This window comes from Engystomops pustulosus, chromosome 6 (genome assembly GCF_040894005.1).
Source record: "Engystomops pustulosus chromosome 6, aEngPut4.maternal, whole genome shotgun sequence".
Classification (NCBI taxonomy): Eukaryota; Metazoa; Chordata; class Amphibia; order Anura; family Leptodactylidae; genus Engystomops; species Engystomops pustulosus.
This window is the reverse complement of record NC_092416.1, coordinates 122,246,279-122,273,647: the sequence shown is the minus strand read 5'-3', so window position 1 is coordinate 122,273,647 and position 27,369 is coordinate 122,246,279. Positions and strand designations below refer to the sequence as shown.

The 27,369-nt window shown below is 46.1% G+C and overlaps 1 protein-coding gene across 1 annotated transcript in view; it reads right to left on the bottom strand.

Annotated features, from left to right (window-relative positions):
• The window catches only part of LOC140064159 (bactericidal permeability-increasing protein-like), a 62,045-nt gene that overhangs the window by 17,571 nt on the left and 17,105 nt on the right, over positions 1-27,369 (bottom strand). Inside the window, exons 8-13 of the mRNA XM_072110759.1 lie at positions 24,938-25,029; positions 24,691-24,867; positions 24,270-24,329; positions 1,244-1,414; positions 1,093-1,160; positions 253-295 (exon numbers count right to left, since the gene is read on the bottom strand). Coding sequence (XP_071966860.1) covers positions 253-295; positions 1,093-1,160; positions 1,244-1,414; positions 24,270-24,329; positions 24,691-24,867; positions 24,938-25,029 — 611 coding nt within the window. The remainder of the gene's footprint in view (positions 1-252; positions 296-1,092; positions 1,161-1,243; positions 1,415-24,269; positions 24,330-24,690; positions 24,868-24,937; positions 25,030-27,369) is intronic.

Below are 27,369 nucleotides of genomic sequence, written 5' to 3'. Positions count from 1 at the left end.
AAAAAATACTGCTCAACCTTGCAATTGAAATTGAAAATTGCAATGGAAAAATAAAAAGATGACTTTTGGAAGGTAGGATGAAAAAATAAATAAAAATTACTGCAACAAAAAGGCATTAACTGGGGTCAGCCATAAAGAATTATTGGTAAAAAATTTCTGTGCTAGGACAATGATATTACCAAGACCACTTATCGTCAGGCTTTCTATATTGAACATGTATATAGTATGTACATGTATGCATGGAATACTCACTTTGACAGGACCCACATTAGAATGAACCAGCGTCAATTGAAAACTGGAAGCAAAAATTCAGTCAGCTGCCAATATAATACAACTTTTATTGTTACTTTGATACTAAAATATGCATATCCTGCATTAAAAAAATTAAGTAAATTAAGTAAATTAAAAAACATTAATAATAAAATATTTGTAGAGCACCATGAATTTGTAACTTCACTAAAAGCCCAGCAATCATGAGAATGAACACTGTAAGTGCCCCTAAATACTCTATAAATAATAAATGAACACTGTATCAATAAAACGCTGAACATCAAGACACTTGTACCAGACGTCTAATGGTCATTCATATGGAACTAAATAAGTCCCAGATTGTTATTCCTATATGTTATTCCTGCCATATAGTATATAATACGTACAGCGTGGAGTGATATAGTATATGATGCATACAGCGTGGCACAATATAGTATATAATATGGAATGGCGGGACCTTCATTATATGATGAATCCCTCAATATGTTAATATGAACGTACACTTAAAAGATTCATAATGGGATATATTATATAGTGGTAGTACTACTATAGGGAGTAGGAATGAGGGAGACGCCGGCAGACATGAGTTAAGAGACACACTGCTTCACATGAATGACACTTTGGGGCTCACTTCTCATTCAGGAGTGGTGCTTACAAAGTTCATTTTCTGGGCATATGAGCTATGAATTTTTTAGCTAAAAACAGTGTGGGCAAGAGCTAGTATAGTGCTAGTGTCATTACACTTATTAATGAAATTCTTTTAACAGGTTCTTTTTAAAACCATCATATAGGCATCCTATTAAATATCGATTGGTGACTCACTTTTTTACATATATCGTTGCTCCAAAAGTCTCTTCAGATAAGACCATGTTTACCGCTGTCAGTGAGTTCTGTACAAACAACATCGGGGTGACAATAAATAAATCAAGCTTGTAACATCCATATCCTTTATTCTCCCAGTACTAGAACTCACAGCCTGCATCTGGAAAACAGGGAGCCACGTCTGGTTGGGATAAACAACAAAGGCCTGGACATCTGCAGACACCTGGACAGTTAGAGAGTCCTGCTGGCAGCTGATGTTTGGGGCTGATTGGGCAGAAACCTGGAGGACAAGTGGCAAGGAAACGGGGAAATGTCTGGGTAGCTGCAAATGAAAGAGAAGACATGGAAGATAAAATTTAAGTTTTACCCATAATAATCATTCAGATGTCAACCTGGTTGTGTATTTATAACCAAGATATAATACTAATGGGGAAAGAGGTTAATCCATGCTTGAAGATCCTTTCCTGCTCTTGATGATAATTCCCTTATGCAAATTACAGTGGACATAAGGGATGCCGTGATATAAGGTGTAGACCCACTCCTTCACACCTAAAAGAGGGCTCTAGGAAACCTCCTACTTTGGATCAGATCCAGGATCTTGGATAACTCCTTCTCAATGGGAGGTCATAGGATCGTGATTCTGGTCTCATTGGATCCGGATGAATCTCTGGATACTGTTGAGTCCACACACAACCTGCTTTCTATGTTTCCACTGAGAGTTCTGTATATCTTAGTTTCCAAGGCCACCAGTGCAAGCTGAGACCCAGGTACGCCTTTGTCTCACTGCCCTGATCCCAGATATGCCATCTGGACCATAACTCCATAACAGGCATATTGGTTGGATAATTTGTATGTTTTTATGGCCCTTTGGATCTCTTTAAAAGTGAATTAAATTCAGTGAAAAAAGTCAGTGGCGGTAGGTCTGCAGAAGTGTCAGTTACTTGGTCACATAACAAAAAATGCCAAAAGGCCAATTTAACCCTTTTTGTGCTAACTAAAATGTAACTTTTATTTTCTAAGTTTAAAATATTTGTAAGAGAACATTACATTAGTATTTTGGCTCAGTATTTTTGTTTTAAAATATATCAAGGAGGAGGGGCTGTGCCACTTGAAATTTTTACCTTTTTATCTCCTTATGAGACTATTTCCTATACATGGGTGCAGTGTTTGTTCAGCCATTCACTCTGATTCTCACACAGACAAGGGAAGACAACAAGGGAGGGGGAATTTTTAGGATTGGGGTAGGGTAGAGAGGTAGGAGCACACAGGTCTGTGTATCGCTATTAGCCCAGTGTTCAGTAGTTTTCAGTATTCATTCAGACCCTGTTCAGGGCGTCTAGATAAATAGCTTTTTCTCTCTTTGCTCTACAAGTGATTATTAACCCCTATTCTCCTCTATCCCATGTATAACACATAGCATCCACTCTATTCGACTATTTGGGTATAGATCACTTACTCGCTACTGTCCTGTAGTCTCTGGTGCTTGTTAACTATACCTAGTCCTCCCTCTCAACAACTTGCTTCGTTTTTAACTCCTGTTCTGGTGGCTACCTCAGTTGGCTGTATATTGTGGCCGTCTCTCATTCCTTGCTTTAAAACCTAAGATCGCCCCCCCGACATGTTTCGCCACCTAGCGTGGCGTCATCAGGGGTTTGGGGCAAATGCAGCGATCAGGTGCCGTGCACCAGCTTTTAAATGGTTTTCCTGTGACATCATTCCGTGGGTGTGTGTTGTTCCTCCAATAGGAATCTCCCTGTGGGTTACTCCCCTCCGTTCTGATAGGTGCTGATGTCCTATCATTATGTCTAATGCGCAGGCGCACCAAACTGTGGCGCATGCGCCAGCTCTTACAGGATACTTCTAAGCTTCTATTTGTGAATGCGTTCTCCTGTGTATGCGTTGGTACTTGGATATACATATATATTTTTTGTGGCCACTAAATATTTGGGGAGGAGGGGAGGAGGGGAGGGGTAATGGTTTTACATATATATCTATGTCTCTTATATCTAATAGCCCATATTTTTGGCTGCTTAGGATTTAGTGCTTCTACAATCTCAAGTACATCCCCATGTTTTCATATGCCCATATCCCTCTTTATCTTTATGGTGCTATCTCTGCCCTTATTCATTGTTCTTGATGGCACGATTATATCAGACGATTGTGCATTTTGGCATCCGATTGCTGTATTTAATACTGAGTTTCTGCTTCTTTGTTATAGTTCCTCATTTGGACTGCCTTAAGCTGTCCAAGTTTAATGTTTTCCTATACTGGTATTGTAGAAAGTGGTAGGTGTGTACTTATTGGCAGGTTGACAGTACGGGGTAGAAGATTTGTCCTTAAATTACTCTGATGTCCCTTGGGGTCAGTGTTTTGGGCTATTTTAAAGAAAGGTGCGAAAGTAAAGCCCTCATTGAGACCTCTGGGATTTAATGTGCGAAGGCGATAAATCCATCGTGCTTCGATCTGCATGAGTCGTTTGTCTACGTTTCCTCGTCTTTCTCCCGTCTTGAGCTGGTCAATTCCCCAGAATCGCAGTTGTTTTAGAACTCCCTTGTGTACCAGTTTCATGTATTTTGTTAGGGTAGTGTCTTTATCTGTGCGTATTGTGCTTAAATGCGATGACATTCTCCTTCGTAGTTCTTGTACAGTTTTTCCCACGTATAGTTTGGGACATTTACACTGTGCTATATACACTACTCCAGTGGATTTACAATTAATATACTTCCGTATTTCATAGGTTTTAAGTCCCTCAGCATCCGTGAAAGTCTTTTTCTTTAACATAAATTGACAAAATGAGCAGTCTCCACATGGATATGATGCAGTGGTTCTAGGTGTTAGTCGACTTTGGTTGGTTAGTAGAGATGAGCGAACACTAAAATGCTCGGGTACTCGTTATTCGAGACGAACTTTTCCCGATGCTCGAGTGCTCGTCTCGAATAACGAACCCCATTGAAGTCAATGGGAGACTCGAGCATTTTTCAAGGGGACCAAGGCTCTGCACAGGGAAGCTTGGCCAAACACCTGGGAACCTCAGAAAAGGATGGAAACACCACGGAAATGGACAGGAAACAGCAGGGGCAGCATGCATGGATGCCTCTGAGGCTGCTTAATCGCACCATTATGCCGAAATTATGGGCAACAGCATGGCCATGACAGAGTGACAGAATTAAGCTAGATAGCATGTAAAACATCCAATAATTGACCCTGACACTACAGGGGACGGCATGCAGAGGCAGAGGCAGCGGCAGCAGGCTAGAGAGTGGCATGGCGACATACCCTAATTGGACTCAGGCTTCAAACCAATGGGTAGCAGAGAGGAACCAAAGGAGGTGAGCAAGAAGCGCTCAAATAATATCGGTACATGATAAAAGTTTGCCAGTATATTTTGTGGATTACACAGCAGGGTGGCGACAAAGTTAACATGGAAGCCATGAAAACAACCCAAAATTCTGCCTGACACAGCTCGTTTGATAAGGGGACCATGTATGCTTACAGTTCATGCCAGTCGCTGCACTGGCTGCCAGTCTCCTTTCGAATACAGTTTAAAATAATAATAACCCTCATCCATAAAGCTCTGTATAATGCTGCACCCCCCTACCTCTCCTCTCTTATCTCAGTCTATCGCCCAACCCGTGCTCTTAGATCCGCCAGTGATCTTAGATTAACCTCTACCCTAGTGCGGACCTCCCACTCGCGTCTCCAAGACTTCTCTAGAGCTGCACCAATTCTATGGAATGCTCTGCCCTGGACTATCAGACTAATACCTAACCTCCAAAGATTCAAACGTGCTCTTAAAACCCATTTCTTTAGGCAAGCCTATAACACTCATTAACTGCATGAAGTTTTAACTCTTCTACTAACCCGTCCTGTGTCGTCCTCCCATCTGTTATCCAGCAACCAACAGGCACCAGACTTCTCTGCAGTCCCATTCACCCTGGACCTGGTATATAAGATGACGGCTGAGTGGTTCAAGCGACAGCAATTCCATTTATTATATTTTGTTCTATTCCCTAAGAAGAATGGCTTGACCGTTAAATATTCTTTTACCTCGTGTTACCCCATCATCTTCATAAACCGTAAGCTCTGGCGAGCAGGGACCTCACTCCTGTTGTTCCATACAAATGTTGTGCTCTGTTACAATACATTTGTATTTGTTTCCTATGATTTGTAAAGCGCTACGGAATATGATGGCGCTATATAAATAAAGATTATTATTATTATTATTATTATGGAGGCAGTGAACTAGTAGTAGATTAAAGGTGCTGCAACTATGTTAGTTGGATCTTGGGATGGAGCTGGCGCTCTGCAGCCAGGCGAGCTTTTGCCAATCCAAGCCCCTGTCTCTAGGCTACTCCCCAAACAGCACTTCTAAGAACCTTTTGTATAAGATCAAGTGTAGTAGCGTTCTTATAAGTTTAGGATATGGCGGGTGAGGGGAATGTAAACAGATGCGCAAGAAGCGCATGATGCGCATGGAGCTGGCGCTCCGCTGCCAGGCGAGCTTTCGCCAATTCAAGCCCCTGTCTCTAGGCTACTCCCCAAACAGCACTTCTAAGAACCTTTTGTATAAGATCAAGTGTAGTAGCGTTCTTATAAGTTTAGGATATGCCGGGTGAGGGGAATGTAAACAGATGCGCAAGAAGCGCTGAAATAATATCCCTAAATGGTAAAAGTTTGCCAGTATATTTTGTGGATAACACAGCAGGGTGGCGACAAAGTTAACAACTTTGATGTGGAATCCATGAAAACAACCCAAATTTCTGCCTGACACACCTCGTTTGATAAAGGGACGATGTATGGAGGCAGCTATATGGACGACTTTTGGAGGTAGCAATGGAGACAACGTGTGGAGGCTGCTATGGAGACAATTTAATTTGGATAGTGCCTGTATGTGGCAGTCCCAAACATTTTTCAAACCAGAGGAGCAGGTAGGTGGCCCTCCAGTAAAATGGAATAGATTGAGTGCCTGTATGTGGCAGTCCCAAAAATGTTTCAAACCAGAGGAGCAGGTAGGTGGCCCTGCAGTAAAATGGAATAGATTGAGTGCCTGTATGTGGCAGTCCCAAAAATTTTTCAAACCAGAGGAGCAGGTAGGTGGCCCTCCAGTAAAATGGAATAGATTGAGTGCCTGTATGTGGCAGTCCCAAAAATATTTCAAACCAGAGGAGCAGGTAGGTGGCCCTGCAGTAAAATGGAATAGATTGAGTGCCTGTATGTGGCAGTCCCAAAAATTTTTCAAACCAGAGGAGCAGGTAGGTGGCCCTCCAGTAAAATGGAATAGATTGAGTGCCTGTATGTGGCACTCACAAAAATTGTTTCAAACAGAGGACCGGGTAGGTGGCCCTCCAGAAAAATTAAATGCATGAAGTACTATAGCAAGAGCCAGTGGGCCCTGTCAAAAAATAGCCATTTTCCTCTGCTTTACTGTACAAAGAGGAGGAGAAGGAGGAAAATGAGGAGGAGGAGGAGTGGATCAATTATTCAGGTTGAGCTTCCTTCACCTGGTGGAGATTGGAAATTCTGAGAAATCCAGCCTTTATTCATTTTAATAAGCGTCAGCCTGTCAGCGCTGTCAGTCGACAGGCGTGTACGCTTATCGGTGATGATGTCACCAGCTGCACTGAAAACCCGCTCGGACAAGACGCTAGCGGCAGGGCAGGCAAGAACCTCCAAGGCGTACAGCGCCAGTTCGTGCCACATGTCCAGCTTTGAAACCCAGTAGTTGTAGGGAGCTGTGTGATCATTTAGGACGATGGTATGGTCAGCTACGTACTCCCTCACCATCTTTCTGTAAAGATCAGCCCTACTCTGCCGAGACTGGGGACAGGTGACAGTGTCTTGCTGGGGTGACATAAAGCTGGCAAAAGCCTTGTAAAGCGTACCCTTGCCAGTGCTGGACAAGCTGCCTGCTCGCCTACTCTCCCTCGCTACTTGTCCCGCAGAACTACGCACTCTGCCGCTAGCGCTGTCAGAAGGGAAATACTGTTTCAGCTTGTGCACCAGGGCCTGCTGGTATTCATGCATTCTCACACTCCTTTCCTCTGCAGGGATGAGAGTGGAAAGATTTTGCTTGTACCGTGGGTCCAGGAGAGTGAACACCCAGTAATCGGTGCTGGAATAAATTCTTTGAACGCGAGGGTCACGGGATAGGCAGCCTAGCATGAAATCTGCCATATGCGCCAGAGTACCAACGCGTAAGAATTCACTCCCCTCACTGGCCTGACTGTCCATTTCCTCCTCCTCCAACTCCTCCAACTCCTCTTCTTCTGCCCATACACGCTGAACAGTAAAGGACTCAACAATGGTCCCCTCTTGTGTCTCACCAACATTCTCCTCCTCTTCCTCCTCATCCTCCTCCACCTCCACCTCCTCCGATATGCGCTGAGAAACAGACCTGAGGGTGCTTTGGCTATCAACAAGGGAATATTCTTCCCCTGTCTCTTGTGACGAGCGCAAAGCTTCCGACTTCATGCTGACCAGAGAGTTTTTCAACAGGCCAAGCAGCGGGATGGTGAGGCTGATGATGGCGGCATCGCCACTGACCATCTGTGTTGACTCCTCAAAGTTACTCAGCACCTGACAGATATCAGACATCCACGTCCACTCCTCATTGTAGACTTGAGGAAGCTGACTGACCTGACTACCAGTTCTGGTGGAAGTTGACATCTGGCAGTCTACAATCGCTCTGCGCTGCTGGTAAACTCTGGATAACATGGTCAGTGTTGAATTCCACCTCGTGGGCACGTCGCACAACAGTCGGTGAGCGGGCAGTTGGAGGCGGCGCTGCGCTGCCCTGAGAGTGGCAGCATCTGGGCTGGACTTCCTGAAATGCGCACAGATGCGGCGCACCTTCGTGAGCAAATCAGACAGATTGGGGTATGTCTTGAGGAAACGCTGAACTATCAGATTTAACACATGGGCCAGGCATGGCACATGTGTCAGTCTGCCGAGTTGCAGAGCCGCCACCAGGTTACGGCCGTTGTCACACACAACCATTCCCGGCTTGAGGTTCAGCGGTGCCAGCCACAGATCAGTCTGCGCCGTGATGCCCTGTAATAGCTCTTGGGCGGTGTGCCTTTTGTCGCCTAGGCTCAGCAGTTTGAGCACCGCCTGCTGTCGCTTAGCGACGGCACTGCTGCTGTGCCTAGAGCTACCGACTGATGGCGCCGTGCCCACGGATGGTAGTTCGGAGGAGGAGGTGGAGGAGGGGTGGGAGGAGGAGGAGGCATAGTAGGCCTGAAACACCTGGACCGAGGTAGGCCCCGCAATCCTCGGCGTCGGCAGTATATGAGCAGCCCCAGTGTCAGACTCGGTCCCAGCCTCCACCAAGTTAACCCAATGTGCCGTCAGCGATATATAGTGGCCCTGCCCGGCAGCACTCGTCCACGTGTCCGTGGTCAGGTGGACCTTGTCAGAAACGGCGTTGGTCAGGGCACGGATGATGTTGTCTGACACGTGCTGGTGCAGGGCTGGGACGGCACATCGGGAAAAGTAGTGGCGGCTGGGGACCGAATACCGAGGGGCGGCCGCCGCCATGAGGTTGCGAAAGGCCTCGGTCTCTACTAGCCTATAGGGCAGCATCTCCAGGCTAAGCAATCTGGAGATGTGCACATTAAGGGCTTGGGCGTGCGGGTGGGTTGCACTATATTTGCGTTTCCGCTCCAGCGTCTGGGGTATGGAGAGCTGAACGCTGGTGGATGCTGTGGAGGATCGTGGAGGCGACGATGGGGTTTTTGTGGCAGGGTCCTGGGCAGGGGGCTGACTAGCAGCTGACACAGGGGAAGGAGCAGTGGTGTGCACGGCCGGAGGTGAACGGGCTTGTTGCCACTGAGTGGGGTGTTTAGCATTCATATGCCTGCGCATACTGGTGGTAGTTAAGCTAGTAGTGGTGGAACCCCTGCTGAGCCTGGTTTGGCAAATGTTGCACACCACAGTCCGTCGGTCATCCGGTGTTTCCTTAAAGAACCTCCAGACTTCTGAAGATCTAGCCCTCGCCGCAGGAGCCCTCGCCACGGGAGCTTCACTAGTTGACACATTTGGCGCTGATGCACCAGCTCTGGCCCTGCCTCTCCGTCTGGCCCCACCACTGCCTCTTCCAACCTGTTCTGGTCGAGGACTCTCCTCCGTCTCAGAAGCACTGTGTTCACCCGGCCTCTCAACCCAGCTTGGGTCTGTCACCTCATCATCCTCCGATCCCTCAGTCTGCTCCCCCCTCGGACTTCCTGCCCTGACAACAACTTCCCCACTGTCTGACAACCGTGTCTCCTCATCGTCGGACACCTCTTTACACACTTCCACTACGTCAAGAAGGTCATCATCACCCACAGACTGTGACTGTTGGAAAACCTGGGCATCGGAAAATTGCTCAGCAGCAACCGGACAAGTGGTTTGTGACTGTGGGAAGGGTCCAGAAAACAGTTCCTCAGAGTATGCCGGTTCAAATGCCAAATTTTCCTGGGAGGGGGCAGACTGGGGGGGAGGAGGCTGAGGTGCAGGAGCTGGAGGAGTGGCGATTTCGGTGACATGGGTGGACTGCGTGGAAGACTGACTGGTGGTGGACAAATTGCTCGAAGCATTGTCAGCAATCCACGACATCACCTGTTCGCACTGTTCTGGCCTCAACAGTGCTCTACCACGAGTCCCAGTAACTTCAGACATGAACCTAGGGAGTGTAGCTCTGCGGCGTTCCCCTGCTCCCTCATCAGCAGGTGGTGTCTCACCCCGCCCAGGACCACGGCCTCTGACCCCTGCAGTAGTTGGACGCCCACGTCCCCGCCCTCGTCCTCTACCCCTAGCCCTCGGGTTAAACATTTTTAAAATGAGAGTTATAACTTTATTTTTTTTTTTACTTTTTTTTGTTTTTTTTTGTGTTTTTTTTTTTTTTTGTGTTTTTTGTTTTTTTTTGAGTTTTTAAAACCAAACAATGCTATCCTATTGCTATGGCTATTTTCTAGCCAAGTATCAAAGCACACTACTATGCCAGATGAGATGACACTGAGTTAGTGCCTAATTGAAATCCAACCCCTACTAAATTTTCCCACTTCGGTCTTTGCTATGGATATGTGCGTCACTAAGCGCAGAACACAGCGGTCGCAAGTCTCACTACAAATTGCTCAGAATTGGCTAGTACATGCACTGCAGAAAGTACAGCCACCAGCAGATCAACCAGAAATCAAATATATAGAACGCTACTGTATGCGTAAGTAAGCTCTTTGTATTCTCCTATGGCTATTTTCTAGCCAAGTATCAAAGCACACTACTATGCCAGATGAGATGACACTGAGTTAGTGCCTAATTGAAATCCAACCCCTACTAAATTTTCCCACTTCGGTCTTTGCTATGGATATGTGCGTCACTAAGCGCAGAACACAGCGGTCGCAAGTCTCACTACAAATTGCTCAGAATTGGCTAGTACATGCACTGCAGAAAGTACAGCCACCAGCAGATCAACCAGAAATCAAATATATAGAACGCTACTGTATGCGTAAGTAAGCTCTTTGTATTCTCCTATGGCTATTTTCTAGCCAAGTATCAAAGCACACTACTATGCCAGATGAGATGACACTGAGTTAGTGCCTAATTGAAATCCAACCCCTACTAAATTTTCCCACTTCGGTCTTTGCTATGGATATGTGCGTCACTAAGCGCAGAACACAGCGGTCGCAAGTCTCACTACAAATTGCTCAGAATTGGCTAGTACATGCACTGCAGAAAGTACAGCCACCAGCAGATCAACCAGAAATCAAATATATAGAACGCTACTGTATGCGTAAGTAAGCTCTTTGTATTCTCCTATGGCTATTTTCTAGCCAAGTATCAAAGCACACTACTATGCCAGATGAGATGACACTGAGTTAGTGCCTAATTGAAATCCAACCCCTACTAAATTTTCCCACTTCAGTCTTTGCTATGGATATGTGCGTCACTAAGCGCAGAACACAGCGGTCGCAAGTCTCACTACAAATTGCTCAGAATTGGCTAGTACATGCACTGCAGAAAGTACAGCCACCAGCAGATCAACCAGAAATCAAATATATAGAACGCTACTGTATGCGTAAGTAAGCTCTTTGTATTCTCCTATGGCTATTTTCTAGCCAAGTATCAAAGCACACTACTATGCCAGATGAGATGACACTGAGTTAGTGCCTAATTGAAATCCAACCCCTACTAAATTTTCCCACTTCGGTCTTTGCTATGGATATGTGTGCCACTAAGAGCTAAACACAACGGTAGCAAGTCCCCCTGCTAATTCCTCACAAAATGGTACTAGATGCAAATTAAAATAAAAAAAGTAGAACGTTATTGTAGCCCTAAGAAGGGCTGTTGGGTTCTTTGAGAATCACTCCTGCCTAACAGTAAGCTAATAGAACACCCTAACGCTTTCCCTGACCAGCAGCAGCTCTCTCCCTAGCGGCATCCAGACACAGAATGATCCGAGCAGCGCGGGCAGCGGCTAGTCTATCCCAGGGTCACCTGATCTGGCCAGCCAACCACTGCTATCGAAGTGTAAGGGTACCACGTCATGCTGGGTGGAGTGCAGAGTCTCCTGGCTTGTGATTGGCTCTGTTTCTGGCCGCCAAAAAGCAAAACGGCGGGAGCTGCCATTTTCTCGAGCGGGCGAGGTATTCGTCCGAGCAACGAGCAGTTTCGAGTACCCTAATGCTCGACCGAGCATCAAGCTCGGACGAACATGTTCGCTCATCTCTATTGGTTAGTCTTCCTCCTGAGTAGTGGCTGTGCACTAGCATATCTTTGAGATTTTGTCCCCTTCGGTATGTTATGCTGGGATATGATGTTATTATTTCTCTGATATCATCGTCAGCTGTTAACAGTGGCCAGTATTTTTGTAGAATTTGTCGTACTTGCTCAATGTGCCCATCGAAGGTGCCAATGCATCTAATCAACTGTTTATCCTGTTGTGGCGGTCTATTTTGTAGGAGGTCTGTATATTCACTAATGCCTTGAGTTAGATTGTTGGTTCCTGAGACTATAGGTCTGCCGGGAATTGGGGTTGTCTGTTTATGTACTTTAGGTACAGCATAAAATGTTGAAATTGTCGGTTTGGGGTTCAGTAGGTATTTAAATTCATCTTTCGATATGAGTTTTTCTTGTAGGGCATTAGATAGGATTGTTGTTAGCTCTTTTACAAACCTGTCAGTCGGATCGCTGTAGATTTTTTTGTATGTTTCTCTGTCTGATAGACCATATCTAGATAGTCTTTCTTATCCATCAATACTGTATTTCCCCCTTTGTCTGAGGTTTTCAGTATTATATTTTCCAGGTCCATGAGGTTTTGTAGTGCTTCACGTTCAGATTTAGTTAAATTGGAAGCAATAAGTGTTTTATCTGGTTTTATATGTTCGAGATCTCGTGTACTCATTTCAACAAAAGCCTCTATCAGTGGGTATTTTGAAAAGAGGGGGGTACTCTTAGATTTTGGTTTAAGGTTGGTTAATGGTGGGGTAATATCTATTGGGGCCACTTGATTTTCCAACTCCAGATCTGCTAATATCTGTACTGCCCTTTTGTCTCTTTCTACTTCATTTTCCTCCTCTATATCTGATTGTTTAAAATATTTGTGTAACGCTAGTTTCCTGGCAAACAGATTCACTTCTTTGATCCAACTGAATCTATCAAAAGCGGGTACTGGGGTGAAATCCCCTTTCTCAGTACCTGTAATTCAGTTTCACTTAAAGGAAACCTACCACTTAGAATGGCAGGTCGCTGCGCGCGACCGCGCCGAAGCCTCTTCTGCTCTAGAGTTTAAAAAGTGTTAAAACCGCGATACAGTGGCTTATAACACTAACGGAAGTAAGTACCGGCACCAGCTCACCCTGAGCTGGTGCTCAGTACTTACTGCTTACCCCTGCCATTCTAAGTGGTAGGTTTCCTTTAAATTATATGGTTTATTTCCCATTGAAAACCCACTTCTCTCTGTCTCGCAGTAGCCTAGTGTTTGATTGTGCTGCGTTTGGAGTTTGAATTGTTGGTACTGTTATCGTATGTTGAATCACTTGTCCATTGATGGGATTGATTTGAGGTGTTATTTAGAGATGAGCGAACATACTCGTCCGAGCTTGATGCTCGATCGAGCATTAGCGTACTCGTAACTGCTCGTTGCTAGGACGAGTATTTCGCCCGCTCGAGAAAATGGCAGCTCCCGCCGTTTTGCTTTTTGGCGGCCAGAAACAGAGCCAATCACAAGCCAGGAGACTCTGCACTCCACCCAGCATGACGTGGTACCCTTACACGTCGATAGCAGTGGTTGGCTGGCCAGATCAGGTGACCCTGGGATAGACTAGCCGCTGCCCGCGCTGCTCGGATCATTCTCTGTCTGGATGCCGCTAGGGAGAGAGCTGCTGCTGGTCAGGGAAAGCGTTAGGGTGTTCTATTAGCTTACTGTTAGGCAGGAGTGATTCTACAACAACCCAACAGCCCTTCTTAGGGCTACAATAACGTTATATTTTTTTTTTTTATTTGCTTGTGGCTGGGCTTGCTGGCACTAGTAGTGCAGCTAGTACCATATTGTGAGGAATTAGCAGGGGGACTTGCTACCGTTGTGTTTAGCTCTTAGTGACACGCATATCCACCTCAAACACCAAAGTGGGAAAATTTATTAGGGGTTTGATTTCAATTAGGCACAGTCTGCCAGTTTCTTTTTATTTTACGTTTATTTTTTTAATAACTCAGTGTCATCTCATCTTGCATAGTAGTGTGCTTTAATACTTGGCTAGAAAATAGCCATAGGAGAATCCAAACGGCTTACTTACGCCTACAGTAGCGTTATATATATTTGATTTCTGGTTGATCTGCTGGTGGCTGTAGTTGCTGCAGTGCATCTACTAGCAAATTGTCAGCAATTTGGAGTGAGACTTGCGACCACTGTGTTTTGCGCTTAGTGACGCACATATCCATCGCAAAGACCGAAGTGGGAAAATTTATTAGGGCCCGGGGTTGGATTTCAATTAGGCACAGTCTGCCATTTCCTTTTTTATTTTACGTTTATTTTTTTCATAACTCAGCGTCATCTCATCTGGCATAGTAGTGTGCTTTAATACTTGGCTAGAAAATAGCCATAGGAGAATCCAAACGGCTTACTTACGCCTACAGTAGCGTTATATATATTTGATTTCTGGTTGATCTGCTCGTGGCTGTAGTTGCTGCAGTGCATCTACTAGCAAATTGTGAGCAATTTGGAGTGAGACTTGCGACCACTGTGTTTTGCGCTTAGTGACGCACATATCCATCGCAAAGACCGAAGTGGGAAAATTTATTAGGGCCCGGGGTTGGATTTCAATTAGGCACAGTCTGCCATTTCCTTTTTTATTTTACGTTTATTTTTTTCATAACTCAGCGTCATCTCATCTGGCATAGTAGTGTGCTTTAATACTTGGCTAGAAAATAGCCATAGCAATAGGATAGCATCGTTTGGTTTTAAAAACTAAAAAACACACAAAAAAAAAACCCACAAAAAAAGTAAAAAAAAAAATTAAAGTTATAACTCTCATTTTCAAAATGTTTAACCCGAGGGCTAGGGGTAGAGGACGAGGGCGGGGACGTGGGCGTCCAACTACTGCAGGGGTCAGAGGCCGTGGTCCTGGGCGGGGTGAGACACCACCTGCTTATGAGGGAGCAGGGGAACGCCGCAGAGCTACACTCCCTAGGTTCATGTCTGAAGTTACCGGGACTCGTGGTAGAGCACTGTTGAGGCCAGAACAGTGCGAACAGGTGATGTCGTGGATTGCCGACAATGCTTCGAGCAATTTGTCCACCAGTCAGTCTTCCACGCAGTCCACCCATGTCACCGAAATCGGCACTCCTCCAGCTCCTGCACCTCAGCCTCCTCCCCCCCAGTCTGCCCCCTCCCAGCAAAATTTGCCATTTGAACCGGCATACTCTGAGGAACTGTTTTCTGGACCCTTCCCACAGTCACAAACCACTTGTCCGGTTGCTGATGAGCAATTTTCCGATGCCCAGGTTTTCCACCAGTCGCAGTCTGTGGGTGATGATGACCTTGTTGACGTACTGGAAGAAGTGTGTAAAGAGGTGTCCGACGATGAGGAGACACGGTTGTCAGACAGTGGTGAAGTTGTTGTCAGGGCAGGAAGTCCGAGGGGGGAGCAGACTGAGGGATCGGAGGATGATGAGGTGACAGACCCAAGCTGGGTTGAGAGGCCAGGTGAACACAGTGCTTCTGAGACGGAGGAGAGTCCTCGACCAGAACAGGTTGGAAGAGGCAGTGGTGGGGCCAGACGGAGAGGCAGGGCCAGAGCTGGTGCATCAGCGCCAAATGTGTCAACTAGTGAAGCTCCCGTGGCGAGGGCTCCTGCGGCGAGGGCTAGATTTTCAGAAGTCTGGAGGTTCTTTAAGGAAACACCGGATGACCGACGGACTGTGGTGTGCCACATTTGCCAAACCAGGATCAGCAGGGGTTCCACCACTAATAGCTTAACTACCACCAGTATGCGCAGGCATATGAATGCTAAACACCCCACTCAGTGGCAACAAGCGCGTTCACCTCCGGCCGTGCACACCACTGCTCCTTCCCCTGTGTCAGCTGATAGTCAGCCCCCTGCCCAGGACCCTGCCACAAAAACCCCATCGTCGCCTCCACGATCCTCCACAGCATCCACCAGCGTTCAGCTCTCCATACCCCAGACGCTGGAGCGGAAACGCAAATATAGTGCAACCCACCCGCACGCCCAAGCCCTTAATGTGCACATCTCCAGATTGCTAAGCCTGGAGATGCTGCCCTATAGGCTAGTAGAGACCGAGGCCTTTCGCAGCCTCATGGCGGCGGCCGCCCCTCGGTATTCGGTCCCCAGCCGCCACTACTTTTCCCGATGTGCCGTCCCAGCCCTGCACCAGCACATGTCAGACAACATAATCCGTGCCCTGACCAACGCCGTTTCTGACAAGGTCCACCTGACCACGGACACGTGGACGAGTGCTGCCGGGCAGGGCCACTATATATCGCTGACGGCACATTGGGTTAACTTGGTGGAGGCTGGGACCGAGTCTGACCCTGCGGCTGGTCATATACTGCCGACGCCGAGGATTGCGGGGCCTACCTCGGTCCAGGTCTTTCAGGCCTACTATGCCTCCTCCTCCTCCCACCCCTCCTCCACCTCCTCCTCCGAACGACCATCCGTGGGCATGGCGCCATCAGTCGGTAGCTCTAGGCACAGCAGCAGTGCCGTCGCTAAGCGACAGCAGGCGGTGCTCAAACTGCTGAGCCTAGGCGATAAAAGGCACACCGCCCAAGAGCTATTACAGGGCATCACGGCACAGACTGATCTGTGGCTGGCACCGCTGAACCTGAAGCCAGGCATGGTTGTGTGTGACAACGGCCGTAACCTGGTGGCGGCTCTGCAACTCGGCAGACTGACACATGTGCCATGCCTGGCCCATGTGTTAAATCTGATAGTTCAGCGTTTCCTCAAGACATACCCCAATCTGTCTGATTTGCTCACGAAGGTGCGCCGCATCTGTGCGCATTTCAGGAAGTCCAGCACAGATGCTGCCACTCTCAGGGCAGCGCAGCGCCGCCTCCAACTGCCCGCTCACCGACTGTTGTGCGACGTGCCCACGAGGTGGAATTCAACACTGACCATGTTATCCAGAGTTTACCAGCAGCGCCGAGCGATTGTAGACTGCCAGATGTCAACTTCCACCAGAACTGGTAGTCAGGTCAGTCAGCTTCCTCAAGTCTACAATGAGGAGTGGACGTGGATGTCTGATATCTGTCAGGTGCTGAGTAACTTTGAGGAGTCAACACAGATGGTCAGTGGCGATGCCGCCATCATCAGCCTCACCATCCCGCTGCTTGGCCTGTTGAAAAACTCTCTGGTCAGCATGAAGTCGGAAGCTTTGCGCTCCTCACAAGAGACGGGGGAAGAAGATTCCCTTGTTGATAGCCAAAGCACCCTTAGGTCTGTTTCTCAGCGCATATCGGAGGAGGTGGAGGTGGAGGAGGATGAGGAGGAAGAGGAGGAGAATGTTGGCGAGACACAAGAGGGGACCATTGTTGAGTCCTTCACTGTTCAGCGTGTATGGGCAGAAGAAGAGGAGTTGGAGGAGTTGGAGGAGGAGGAAATGGACAGTCAGGCCAGTGAGGGGAGTGAATTCTTACGCGTTGGTACTCTGGCGCATATGGCAGATTTCATGCTAGGCTGCCTATCCCGTGACCCTCGCGTTCAAAGAATTTATTCCAGCACCGATTACTGGGTGTTCACTCTCCTGGACCCACGGTACAAGCAAAATCTTTCCACTCTCATCCCTGGAGAGGAAAGGAGTGTGAGAATGCATGAATACCAGCAGGCCCTGGTGCACAAGCTGAAACAGTATTTCCCTTCTGACAGCGCTAGCGGCAGAGTGCGTAGTTCTGCGGGACAAGTAGCGAGGGAGAGTAGACGAGCAGGCAGCTTGTCCAGCACTGGCAAGGGTACGCTTTACAAGGCTTTTGCCAGCTTTATGTCACCCCAGCAAGACACTGTCACCTGTCCCCAGTCTCGGCAGAGTAGGGCTGATCTTTACAGAAAGATGGTGACGGAGTACGTAGCTGACCATACCATCGTCCTAAATGATCACACAGCTCCCTACAACTACTGGGTTTCAAAGCTGGACATGTGGCACGAACTGGCGCTGTACGCCTTGGAGGTTCTTGCCTGCCCTGCCGCTAGCGTCTTGTCCGAGCGGGTTTTCAGTGCAGCTGGTGGCATCATCACCGATAAGCGTACACGCCTGTCGACTGACAGCACTGACAGGCTGACGCTTATTAAGATGAATAAAGCCTGGATTTCTCATAATTTCCAATCTCCACCAGGTGAAGGATGCTCAACCTGAATAATTTATCCACTCCTCCTCCTCCTCATTTTCCTCCTTCTCCTCCTCTTTGTACAGTAAAGCAGAGGAAACTGGCTATTTTTTGACAGGGCCCACTGGCTCTAGCTATAGTACTTTTATGCATTTAATTTTTATGGAGGGCCACCGACCCGGTCCTCTGTTTTAAACAATTTTTGGGAGTGCCACATACAGGCGCTCAATCTATTCAATTTTTCTGGAGGGCCACCTACCTGCTCCTCTGGTTTGAAAACTTTTTTGGACTGCCACATACAGGCACTCAATCTATTCCATTTTTCTGGAGGGCCACCTACCTGCTCCTCTGGTTTGAAAACTTTTTTGGACTGCCACATACAGGCGCTCAATCTATTCAATTTTTCTGGAGGGCCACCTACCTGCTCCTCTGGTTTGAAAACTTTTTTGGACTGCCACATACAGGCACTCAATCTATTCCATTTTTCTGGAGGGCCACCTACCTGCTCCTCTGGTTTGAAAACTTTTTTGGACTGCCACATACAGGCACTCAATCTATTCCATTTTTCTGGAGGGCCACCTACCTGCTCCTCTGGTTTGAAAACTTTTTTGGACTGCCACATACAGGCACTCAATCTATTCAATTTTTCTGGAGGGCCACCTACCTGCTCCTCTGGTTTGAAAACTTTTTTGGACTGCCACATACAGGCACTATCCAAATTGAATTGTCTCCATAGCAGCCTCCACACGTTGTCTCCATTGCTACCTCCAAAAGTCGTCCATATAGCTGCCTCCATACATCGTCCCTTTATCAAACGAGGTGTGTCAGGCCGAAATTTGGGTTGTTTTCATGGATTCCACATCAAAGTTGTTAACTTTGTCGCCACCCTGCTGTGTTATCCACAAAATACACTGGCAAACTTTTACCATTTACGGATATTATTTCAGCGCTTCTTGCGCATCTGTTTACATTCCCCTCACCCGCCATATCCTAAACTTATAAGAACGCTACTACACTTGATCTTATACAAAAGGTTCTTAGAAGTGCTGTTTGGGGAGTAGCCTAGAGACAGGGGCTTGGATTGGCGAAAGCTCGCCTGGCAGCGGAGCGCCAGCTCCATGCCAAGAACCAACTAACATAGTTTTAACTGCAGCACCTTTAATCTACTACTAGTTCACTGCCTCCATACATGGCCGCCTTATCAAACGTGCTGTGTCAGGCAGAATTTTGGGTTGTTTTCATGGCTTCCACAACAAACTTGTTAACTTTGTCGCCACCCTGCTGTGTAATCCTCAAAATATACTGGCAAACTTTTACCATTTATGGATATTATTTCAGCGCTTCTTGCGCATCTGTTTACATTCCCCTCACCCGCCATATTCCAAACTTATAAGAACGCTACTACACTTAACTTGGTGCAGGCTGGGACCGAGTCTGACCCTGGGGCTGGTCATATACTGCCGACGCAGAGGATTGCGGGGCCTACCTCGGTCCAGGTGTTTCAGGCCTACTATGCCTCCTCCTCCTCCCACCCCTCCTCCACCTCCTCCTCCTCCGAATTACCATCCATGGGCATGGCGCCATCAGTCGGTAGCTCTAGGCACAGCAGCAGTGCCGTCGCTAAGCGACAGCAGGCGGTGCTCAAACTGCTGAGCCTAGGTGATAAAAGGCACACCGCCCAAGAGCTATTACAGGGCATTCCACATCAAACTTGTTAACTTTGTCGCCACCGTGCTGTGTAAGCCACAAAATATACTGGCAAACTTTTTTCATTTACGGATATTATTTCAGCGCTTCTTGCGCAGATGTTTACATTCCCCTCACCCGCCATATCCCAAACTTATAAGAACGCTACTACACTTGATCTTATACAAAAGGTTCTTAGAAGTGCTGTTTGGGGAGTAGCCTAGAGACAGGGGCTTGGATTGGCGAAAGCTCGCCTGGCAGCGGAGCGCCAGCTCCATGCCAAGATCCAACTAACATAGTTTTAACTGCAGCACCTTTAATCTACTACTAGTTCACTGCCTCCATACATGGTCCCCTTATCAAACGAGCTGTGTCAGGCAGAATTTTGGGTTGTTTTCATGGCTTCCATGTTAACTTTGTCGCCACCCTGCTGTGTAATCCACAAAATATACTGGCAAACTTTTATCATGTACCGATATTATTTGAGCGCTTCTTGCTCACCTCCTTTGGTTCCTCTCTGCCACCCATTGGTTTGAAGCCTGAGTCCATTTAGGGTATGTCGCCATGCCACTCTCTAGCCTGCCGCTGCTGCCGCTGCCTCTGCATGCCGTCCCCTATAGTGTCAGGGTCAATTATTGGATGTTTTACATGCTATCTAGCTTCATTCGGTCACTCTGTCATGGCCATGCTGTTGCCCATAATTTTGGCATAATGGTGCGATTAAGCAGCCTCAGAGGCATCCATGCATGCTGCCCCTGCTGTTTCCTGTCCATTTCCGTGGTGTTTCCATCCTTTTCTGAGGTTCCCAGGTGTTTGGCCAAGCTTCCCTGTGCAGAGCCTTGGTCCCCTTGAAAAATGCTTGAGTCTCCCATTGACTTCAATGGGGCTCGTTACTCGAAACGAGCACTCGAGCATCGGGAAAAGTTCGTCTCGAATAACGAGTACCCGAGCATTTTAGTGCTCGCTCATCTCTAGTGTTATTGTATTGTTTGTGGTGTTTGAGGAACTTGTCTGTGGAGCCACTGATATGTTTGTCATTCCAGATGTTGGTAAGCAGGAGGTAGTAGAGAAGATAGGAAAGAGAGTTTGGTTGGTACATTGTTGTGGTGTACTGCTCTGTGTCATATTCGTAGGTGCAGCTTTTTTGTTTGGTTGTTGCTGGTGCGTCTTTTTTTGGTAATTTTTATTTTTACGTTTCTCCGCCTCCTTCCCTGTGTCGAGTCCTTATCGTCTGAGGCCGAAAGTTCTGATTCAGATAAATCTGTGTAGTAGTTCGGGCGTATGTTTGTTGTTAGATTATTACTTCTATAGATGTGTCCGGTTTCAAAATCACTACTATCCCGGATGTATTTTCGATGTTTTCTATCTTTGATCTCACTGGTCAGACTAGATAAATTCTTCTGTAAAAAAAAAAATATATGTATATCCAAGTACCAACGCATACACAGGAGAACGCATTCACAAATAGAAGCTTAGAAGTATCCTGTAAGAGCTGGGACGTGCACAACAATCTAGCGCGCATGCGCCAGAGTTTGGTGCGCCTGCGCCACAATTTGGCACATTAGACATAATGATAGGATACATCAGCACCTATCAGAATGGAGCGGAGTAACCCAGAGGGAGATTCCTATTGGAGGAACAACACACACCCACGGAATGATGTCACAGGAAAACCATTTAAAAGCTGGTGCACGGCACCTGATCGCTGCATTTGCCCCAAACCCCTGATGACGCCATGCTAGGTGGCGAAACATATCGGGGGGGGGGTGCGATCTTAGGTTTTAAAGCAAGGAATGAGAGACGGCCACAATATACAGCCAACTGAGGTAGCCACCAGAACAGGAGTTAAAAACGAAGCAAGTTGTTGAGAGGGAGGACTAGGTATAGTTAACAAGCACCAGAGACTATAGGACGCTAGCGAGTAAGTGATCTATACCCAAATAGTCGTATAGAGTGGATGCTATGTGTTATACATGGGATAGAGGAGAATAGGGGTTAATAATCACTTGTAGAGAAAAGAGAGAAAAAGCTATTTATCTAGACGCCCTGAACAGGGTCTGAATGAATACTGAAAACTACTGAACACTGAGCTAATAGCGATACACAGACCTGTGTGCTCTACCCTACCCCAATCCTAAAAATTCCCCCTCCCTTGTTGTCTTCCCTTGTCTGTGTGAGAATCAGAGTGAATGGCTGAACAGACACTGCACCCATGTATAGGAAATAGTCTCATAAGGAGATAAAAAGGTAAAAATTTCAAGTGGCACGGCCCCTCCTCGACAAAAATACTGAGCCAAAATACTAATGTAATGTTCTCTTACAAATATTTTAAACTTAGAAAATAAAAGTTAAATTTTAGTTAGCACAAAAAGGGTTAAATTGGCCTTTTGGCATTTTTTGTTATGCATTGAAATTGAGTTAACCCAGCTACAAACAGGTTCAATTATTTGTCTGGATGAGTTACTTGCTCACCACACGGAGTAAATGACACTCTGTAGCTTGTCTTCCTGATTAAATTATGTTATACAGATAAGGCTGGAGAAAAGTGAGTAACATGTACGGGCATTGTTGAGCATTTTGCCCCCTTCCCCTTGGATGTCTGGTCTATACCAAGGATGGCTAACCTATGGCACATGTGCCAGACAGGGCGCGCAGAACCCTCTCTGTTTACACCATCACCCCCACCAGGTCTCTTTCATCACTCCAGGCATTGATGCAATTAAAATGAGTGAGAGTACAGAGAGTAATACACTCTCTGCTCTGCCACTACAAACAGCAACCCTTTGAGGATCAACTTCCCTTCTCAAGTGTGCTGCTGCAGGGGAAAGTAGTGATAGTAAAGCAGGTTACTGCCCACCTCTTTGCTCCCTCTTCCGCTTCGCTGAACTTTAGCTTGGGTAGATAGATAAAAAAAAATTCTGCCTGTTTTCCATTTGAAAGTCAATAATAAATGCCCCCCATTGTGTACCAGCTAGGATGTTCCTCCAGCCGGCGCTCAATATCCCACTTGCACACTTGCACTGCAGATCATGTTGGAATGCAATGTGTGAAACATTGCCGTTTTTGCCTGTATTTTTGGTCAGCTTTTTGCTAGGAGTCATTAGCGTTTTTTCATGTGCTTTTTTTATGTTTTCAATGTGTTTTTCATGCACAGACATCAATTTATCCCCTGCGCCAGTTTGCATTTCTTTCAGTACAAACTGCTTGCACATGTATTTAGGAATAGTCTGCGACACAAACATTTGTTTGCACATTTGCTTGCACAGATCAGTCCCTGTCCCCAATGGGGCTCACAATCTAGTCAACAGTATGTTTTGGAGTGTGGAGGAAACCGAAGGACCTGGAGGAAACCCACAGTAAAGTCAATTACTGTACAGTATGGTGATAATATTTCACATTATGGGGCTTATTTACTAAGGGTCCTACGGTCACATTTCTGTCGGGTTTCCTGACTTTTCGGGGATCGCGCTGCTGGGACTGGGATTTAGAAGGGCATCGTGTCGCACATGATTGGATTTTGGCCAACGGTGGACCTGAATGGGGAAGTGACACATGCAGGATATCAGGCGCAGGATCTACGTGGATCGCGGCACAGTGCATCATCATCGGACAGTCCGGATCGGGGATCACGACTCGGACGGGTAAATAAATGTTCCCCTATATTTGCTACTGGTATGGTTATATCATTGCTAATATTAGACACGTAGAACAATAGTGACCGCATACTGTTGGATGGTGGTGCTCAATATGGGATTCTCAGTCCGCCTTAATCCATATAGAGAACATGGCACACACCAGAATGAATTTTTATGATTTTATTTCAGTGATTATTTCACACAGCATAGCCTTCACTGTAATATATATATATATATATATATATATATATATATTTATATATGTATATCTTCACCGTAATATAACATATATGTTATATGGATCAAAAATGGTTTACGACGTTTCGGTCATCTCGACCTTTGTCACAACAAATTAGGGGGCCATGCCGTCGGACCATCCGACTGATTCGGACTGAGCGCAGGATTTAACTTTCAAATTGTGTCGCAAGACAATGCACTTACATCCACCAGGAATATGAAGGTGAACTCCGGCGGACCTCAGCGGATATCGGGCGCACAAACTTAGTGAATCCTGGCAGAGTGCATTCTCGTCGGACAATGCACTTTCTGTGCACTCCTCGGACAGGGTAAGTAAATCTGTGCCCTTGTGTCTATATATTACAGTGAAGGCTATGCTGTGTGAAATATTCACTGAAATAAAATCATAAAAATTCATTCTGGTGTGTGCCATGTTCTCTATATGGATTATTCGTAATATTAGTCTTCATATGAATATGTTACTATCTATGTTGTTATAACCGTGGTGGTCTTCATGTGACTGTATTATTTGGTCCTTATATAGTGGTATTGTATGTTGTTAATATTGCGCTAATTTGCCATGTTGGCACTTTGCGATAGATAAGTTGGTTTTGGCTTGCAGTTATGACACTTAATCTCTAAAAGGTTTGCCATCACTGGTCTATGTTTTCATAACAACTTACACATAATTTAATATTTAGCTTTAAAAATAGTGCATATTCTAAATAGACTGGACATGTGTCAAAAACTAGTGGAAGATCAACTCAAAAATCTTACCTCCATCTCTGATAATAATCACTTACCTCTGGCACAAATACGGCTAGACTCTTCACATTCAAGCGCAGGGGAGATTGTTTGGGGATCTAAAACAAGAGCAACGTTAATTCCCCTCACACTACTTAAAAGGCAACACCCCCAAATAAAGCACCCCAGTAAACGTCTACCACAGGGTTTTAACTCTATTAACCATACATGCTGCTGGGTATTTGTGAATACGGGCAAATGTTTATTAGATGTTTATATGACCTTATAAGCGCTTCTCCTCTTCTAGCTGTACTCTACCTGATTTGGAAATGATAAATATAAAGGTCTGGTCTTTCTTTGTGTAGGGGGTCTTGGGTATAATTTAGTTAAGGGGGTCTGACTTAGAGTCTGGTTTCACAGAGCGGTCTGGTCTTTGGGGAAACTTAGGATATTTATTTCCTTAAAGGTGTCTCCACTTACCATGTCATCAGTTATATTAATCTTTAAAGCCCCTGTCTTATAATGCACAAACCCTGCAGAGTTTGCTGTATACTCAGACACTGCCATAAGTAGCATTCGGGAGTCAATATCTGGCAGAATAATCTCTTCTGGAGAAAGTGGCAAGTCCCAGTGATGAAACCGACCATCAAATTCCCCCTGAGGAAGAAGAGGACCATTAATAGAACTTGTATGTCTGATTGCCTGAGCAATTTACCATGACACTTACCTTTACCAGGAGATCAAAGGTTTTTTCTGTGATGAGTGGGGGACCCAGCAACGAGATATCAAATAAGGCAGCTTCATCCACAGATAAGGTAACTGCAAAATAATGTACAAAATACACAAGACCACAAAAGGTTACTCTTTCATTTTGGGTTGACTCTCCATTGGCCACAGCTTTATTAAACAAACTTTGTAAAAGAAATACCACTCTAAGCAGTGACACAGGCGTCATGACGTCACGCCGCCTGTGTCACTGTGCGGAGCCGCGGCTCACAGAAGAGCCGCGTGAGGATGGGACCCGCGTGCCGAGGAAGCAGCTGCATGCAGGTGAGTATGATTTTTATTATTTTTCATGTATTTAATTAATTAAATGTGGCTAATAATTAATACTGGGGGGTGGGGGAGGGGGTCGCTATGTATATCATATGGGGCCAGAATTATTTTATACTGGGGAGGGAGGATGATGGAATGGGGATGCTATATATAAATATTATTTGGGGCTATGATTGTTTTATACTGGGGGGGATGCTATAGATATTATTTGGGGCTATAATTATTTTATACTAGGGGGGATGCTATATATATTATATGGGGCTATAATTATTTTATACTGGGGGGGGTTCTGTATATTTTATTTGGGGATTTGGGGCTATAATTATTTTATACTGGGGGGTGGATGCTATAGATATTATTTGGGGCTATAATTATTTTATACTGGGGTGGATGCTATAGATATTATTTGGGGCTATAATTATTTTATACTGGGGGGATGCTATAGATATTATTTGGGGCTATCATTATTTTATACTAGGGGGTGCTGTATATATTATATGGGGCCATAATTATTTTATACTAGGGGAGGGGGGTTCTGTATATTTTATTTGGGGATTTGGGGCTATAATTATTTTATACTGGGGGGGATGCTATAGATATTATTTGGGGCTATAATTATTTTATATTGGGGGAGATGCTATAGATATTATATGGGGCCAGAATCATTTTATACTGGGGGGGATGCTATATATTATATATCACTAAGCTGGGGGGATGTATATGGGATACAGTATATTACTAAGCTGGGGGGATGTATATGGGATACAGTGTATTACTAAGCTGGGGGGACTGTATATCGGGTACAGTATATTACTTAGCTGCAGAGGCTGTATATGGGATACAGTATATTACTAAGCTGGGAGGGGACTGTATATGTGGGGCAAGATTTTATCCCTATATAATGAAGGGATGTGTATGTGTTATATGTGGGGTAGCGTGCGGTCAGTTGTGTTGTGAGGGGTATATATTATTTAGGAGCGCAGTGTTGTTATCCAGGAGACTTTATACTGTAAGTGACTGTGGTATTTTTAGGGACGCCGGGTGGAGATGCTGCACGGAGCTGAAGATATCTGGCCGTGAATTCTCCTGTGATATGTAATGGATTGGAGAACCTGGAATAAAGTTCTACTGATGGAAGAGATTGTCATCTATAAGGTATTAGATGCCACTAATGCCTCTCAGATCCTGTAGTCAGTCACACAGTGTCAGGGAGCTGCCTGTAGGGATGTTAATTGTTAGTTTAAGGATTTACTTAACAGGGAGCCGGGCGGGGCAGCATTTTAATATTCGCCTCAGGCAGCAAATATGCTAGAATCGGCCCTGCATATACAATATATAATTAGCCATTGCTACTACACACCACTTTATGGAGGAAAATAGAAAAGGGGTCAGCCGCCCCTATAACCCCAATGCACATAACATTTTGTGTAATCCTTGACCCTGTAATTAATTAATCACCCTGGACCCTACAGGCAGGGCCATGAGGCGGTGTATAGTGGAGCGGCATTTTGCCGCCGGTAGCAAGGACTTGCCAACAGCTAACAAGTCTGTGCTGCCTGAAAAAAAAAATGAGGCAGAGTGGTGCAGCACATCGCTTCTGTGCGCACCGCTCTGCAGGACACAGGCCAGCGTGCATGATGACGTCATCACGCGCCGGCCTGTGTGTCTTCATAGACATCGCGGCTGCTGGCTTGAGAAGATGAGGTAGCTGCGGGGGAGCGTCGAGTGGTGAGTACAAGGCCTTTTTTTTGTGGGGCAAGAAAAAGTGTATACAGGATGGGGGGGGTGGAGAAGCTGTTTATACAGGAGGGGGGTTGGAGGGGTTGTGTATTCAAAGGGGGGTTGGAGAGGCAGTGTATACATGGGGGAGGGGTTGGAGAGGCTGTGTATACAGGGGGGAAGGGTTGGAGAGGCTGTGTATACAGGGGGTGGGGTTGGAGAGGCTGTGTATACAGGGGGTGGGGTTGAAGAAGCTGTGTTTACAGGGGGGAGAGGTTGGAGAGGCTGTGTATACAGGGAGGGAGGCTGTGTATACAGGGTGGGGAAGGAGAGGCTGTGTATACAGTGGGGTGGGGTTGGACAGGCTGTGTATACAGGGGGAGA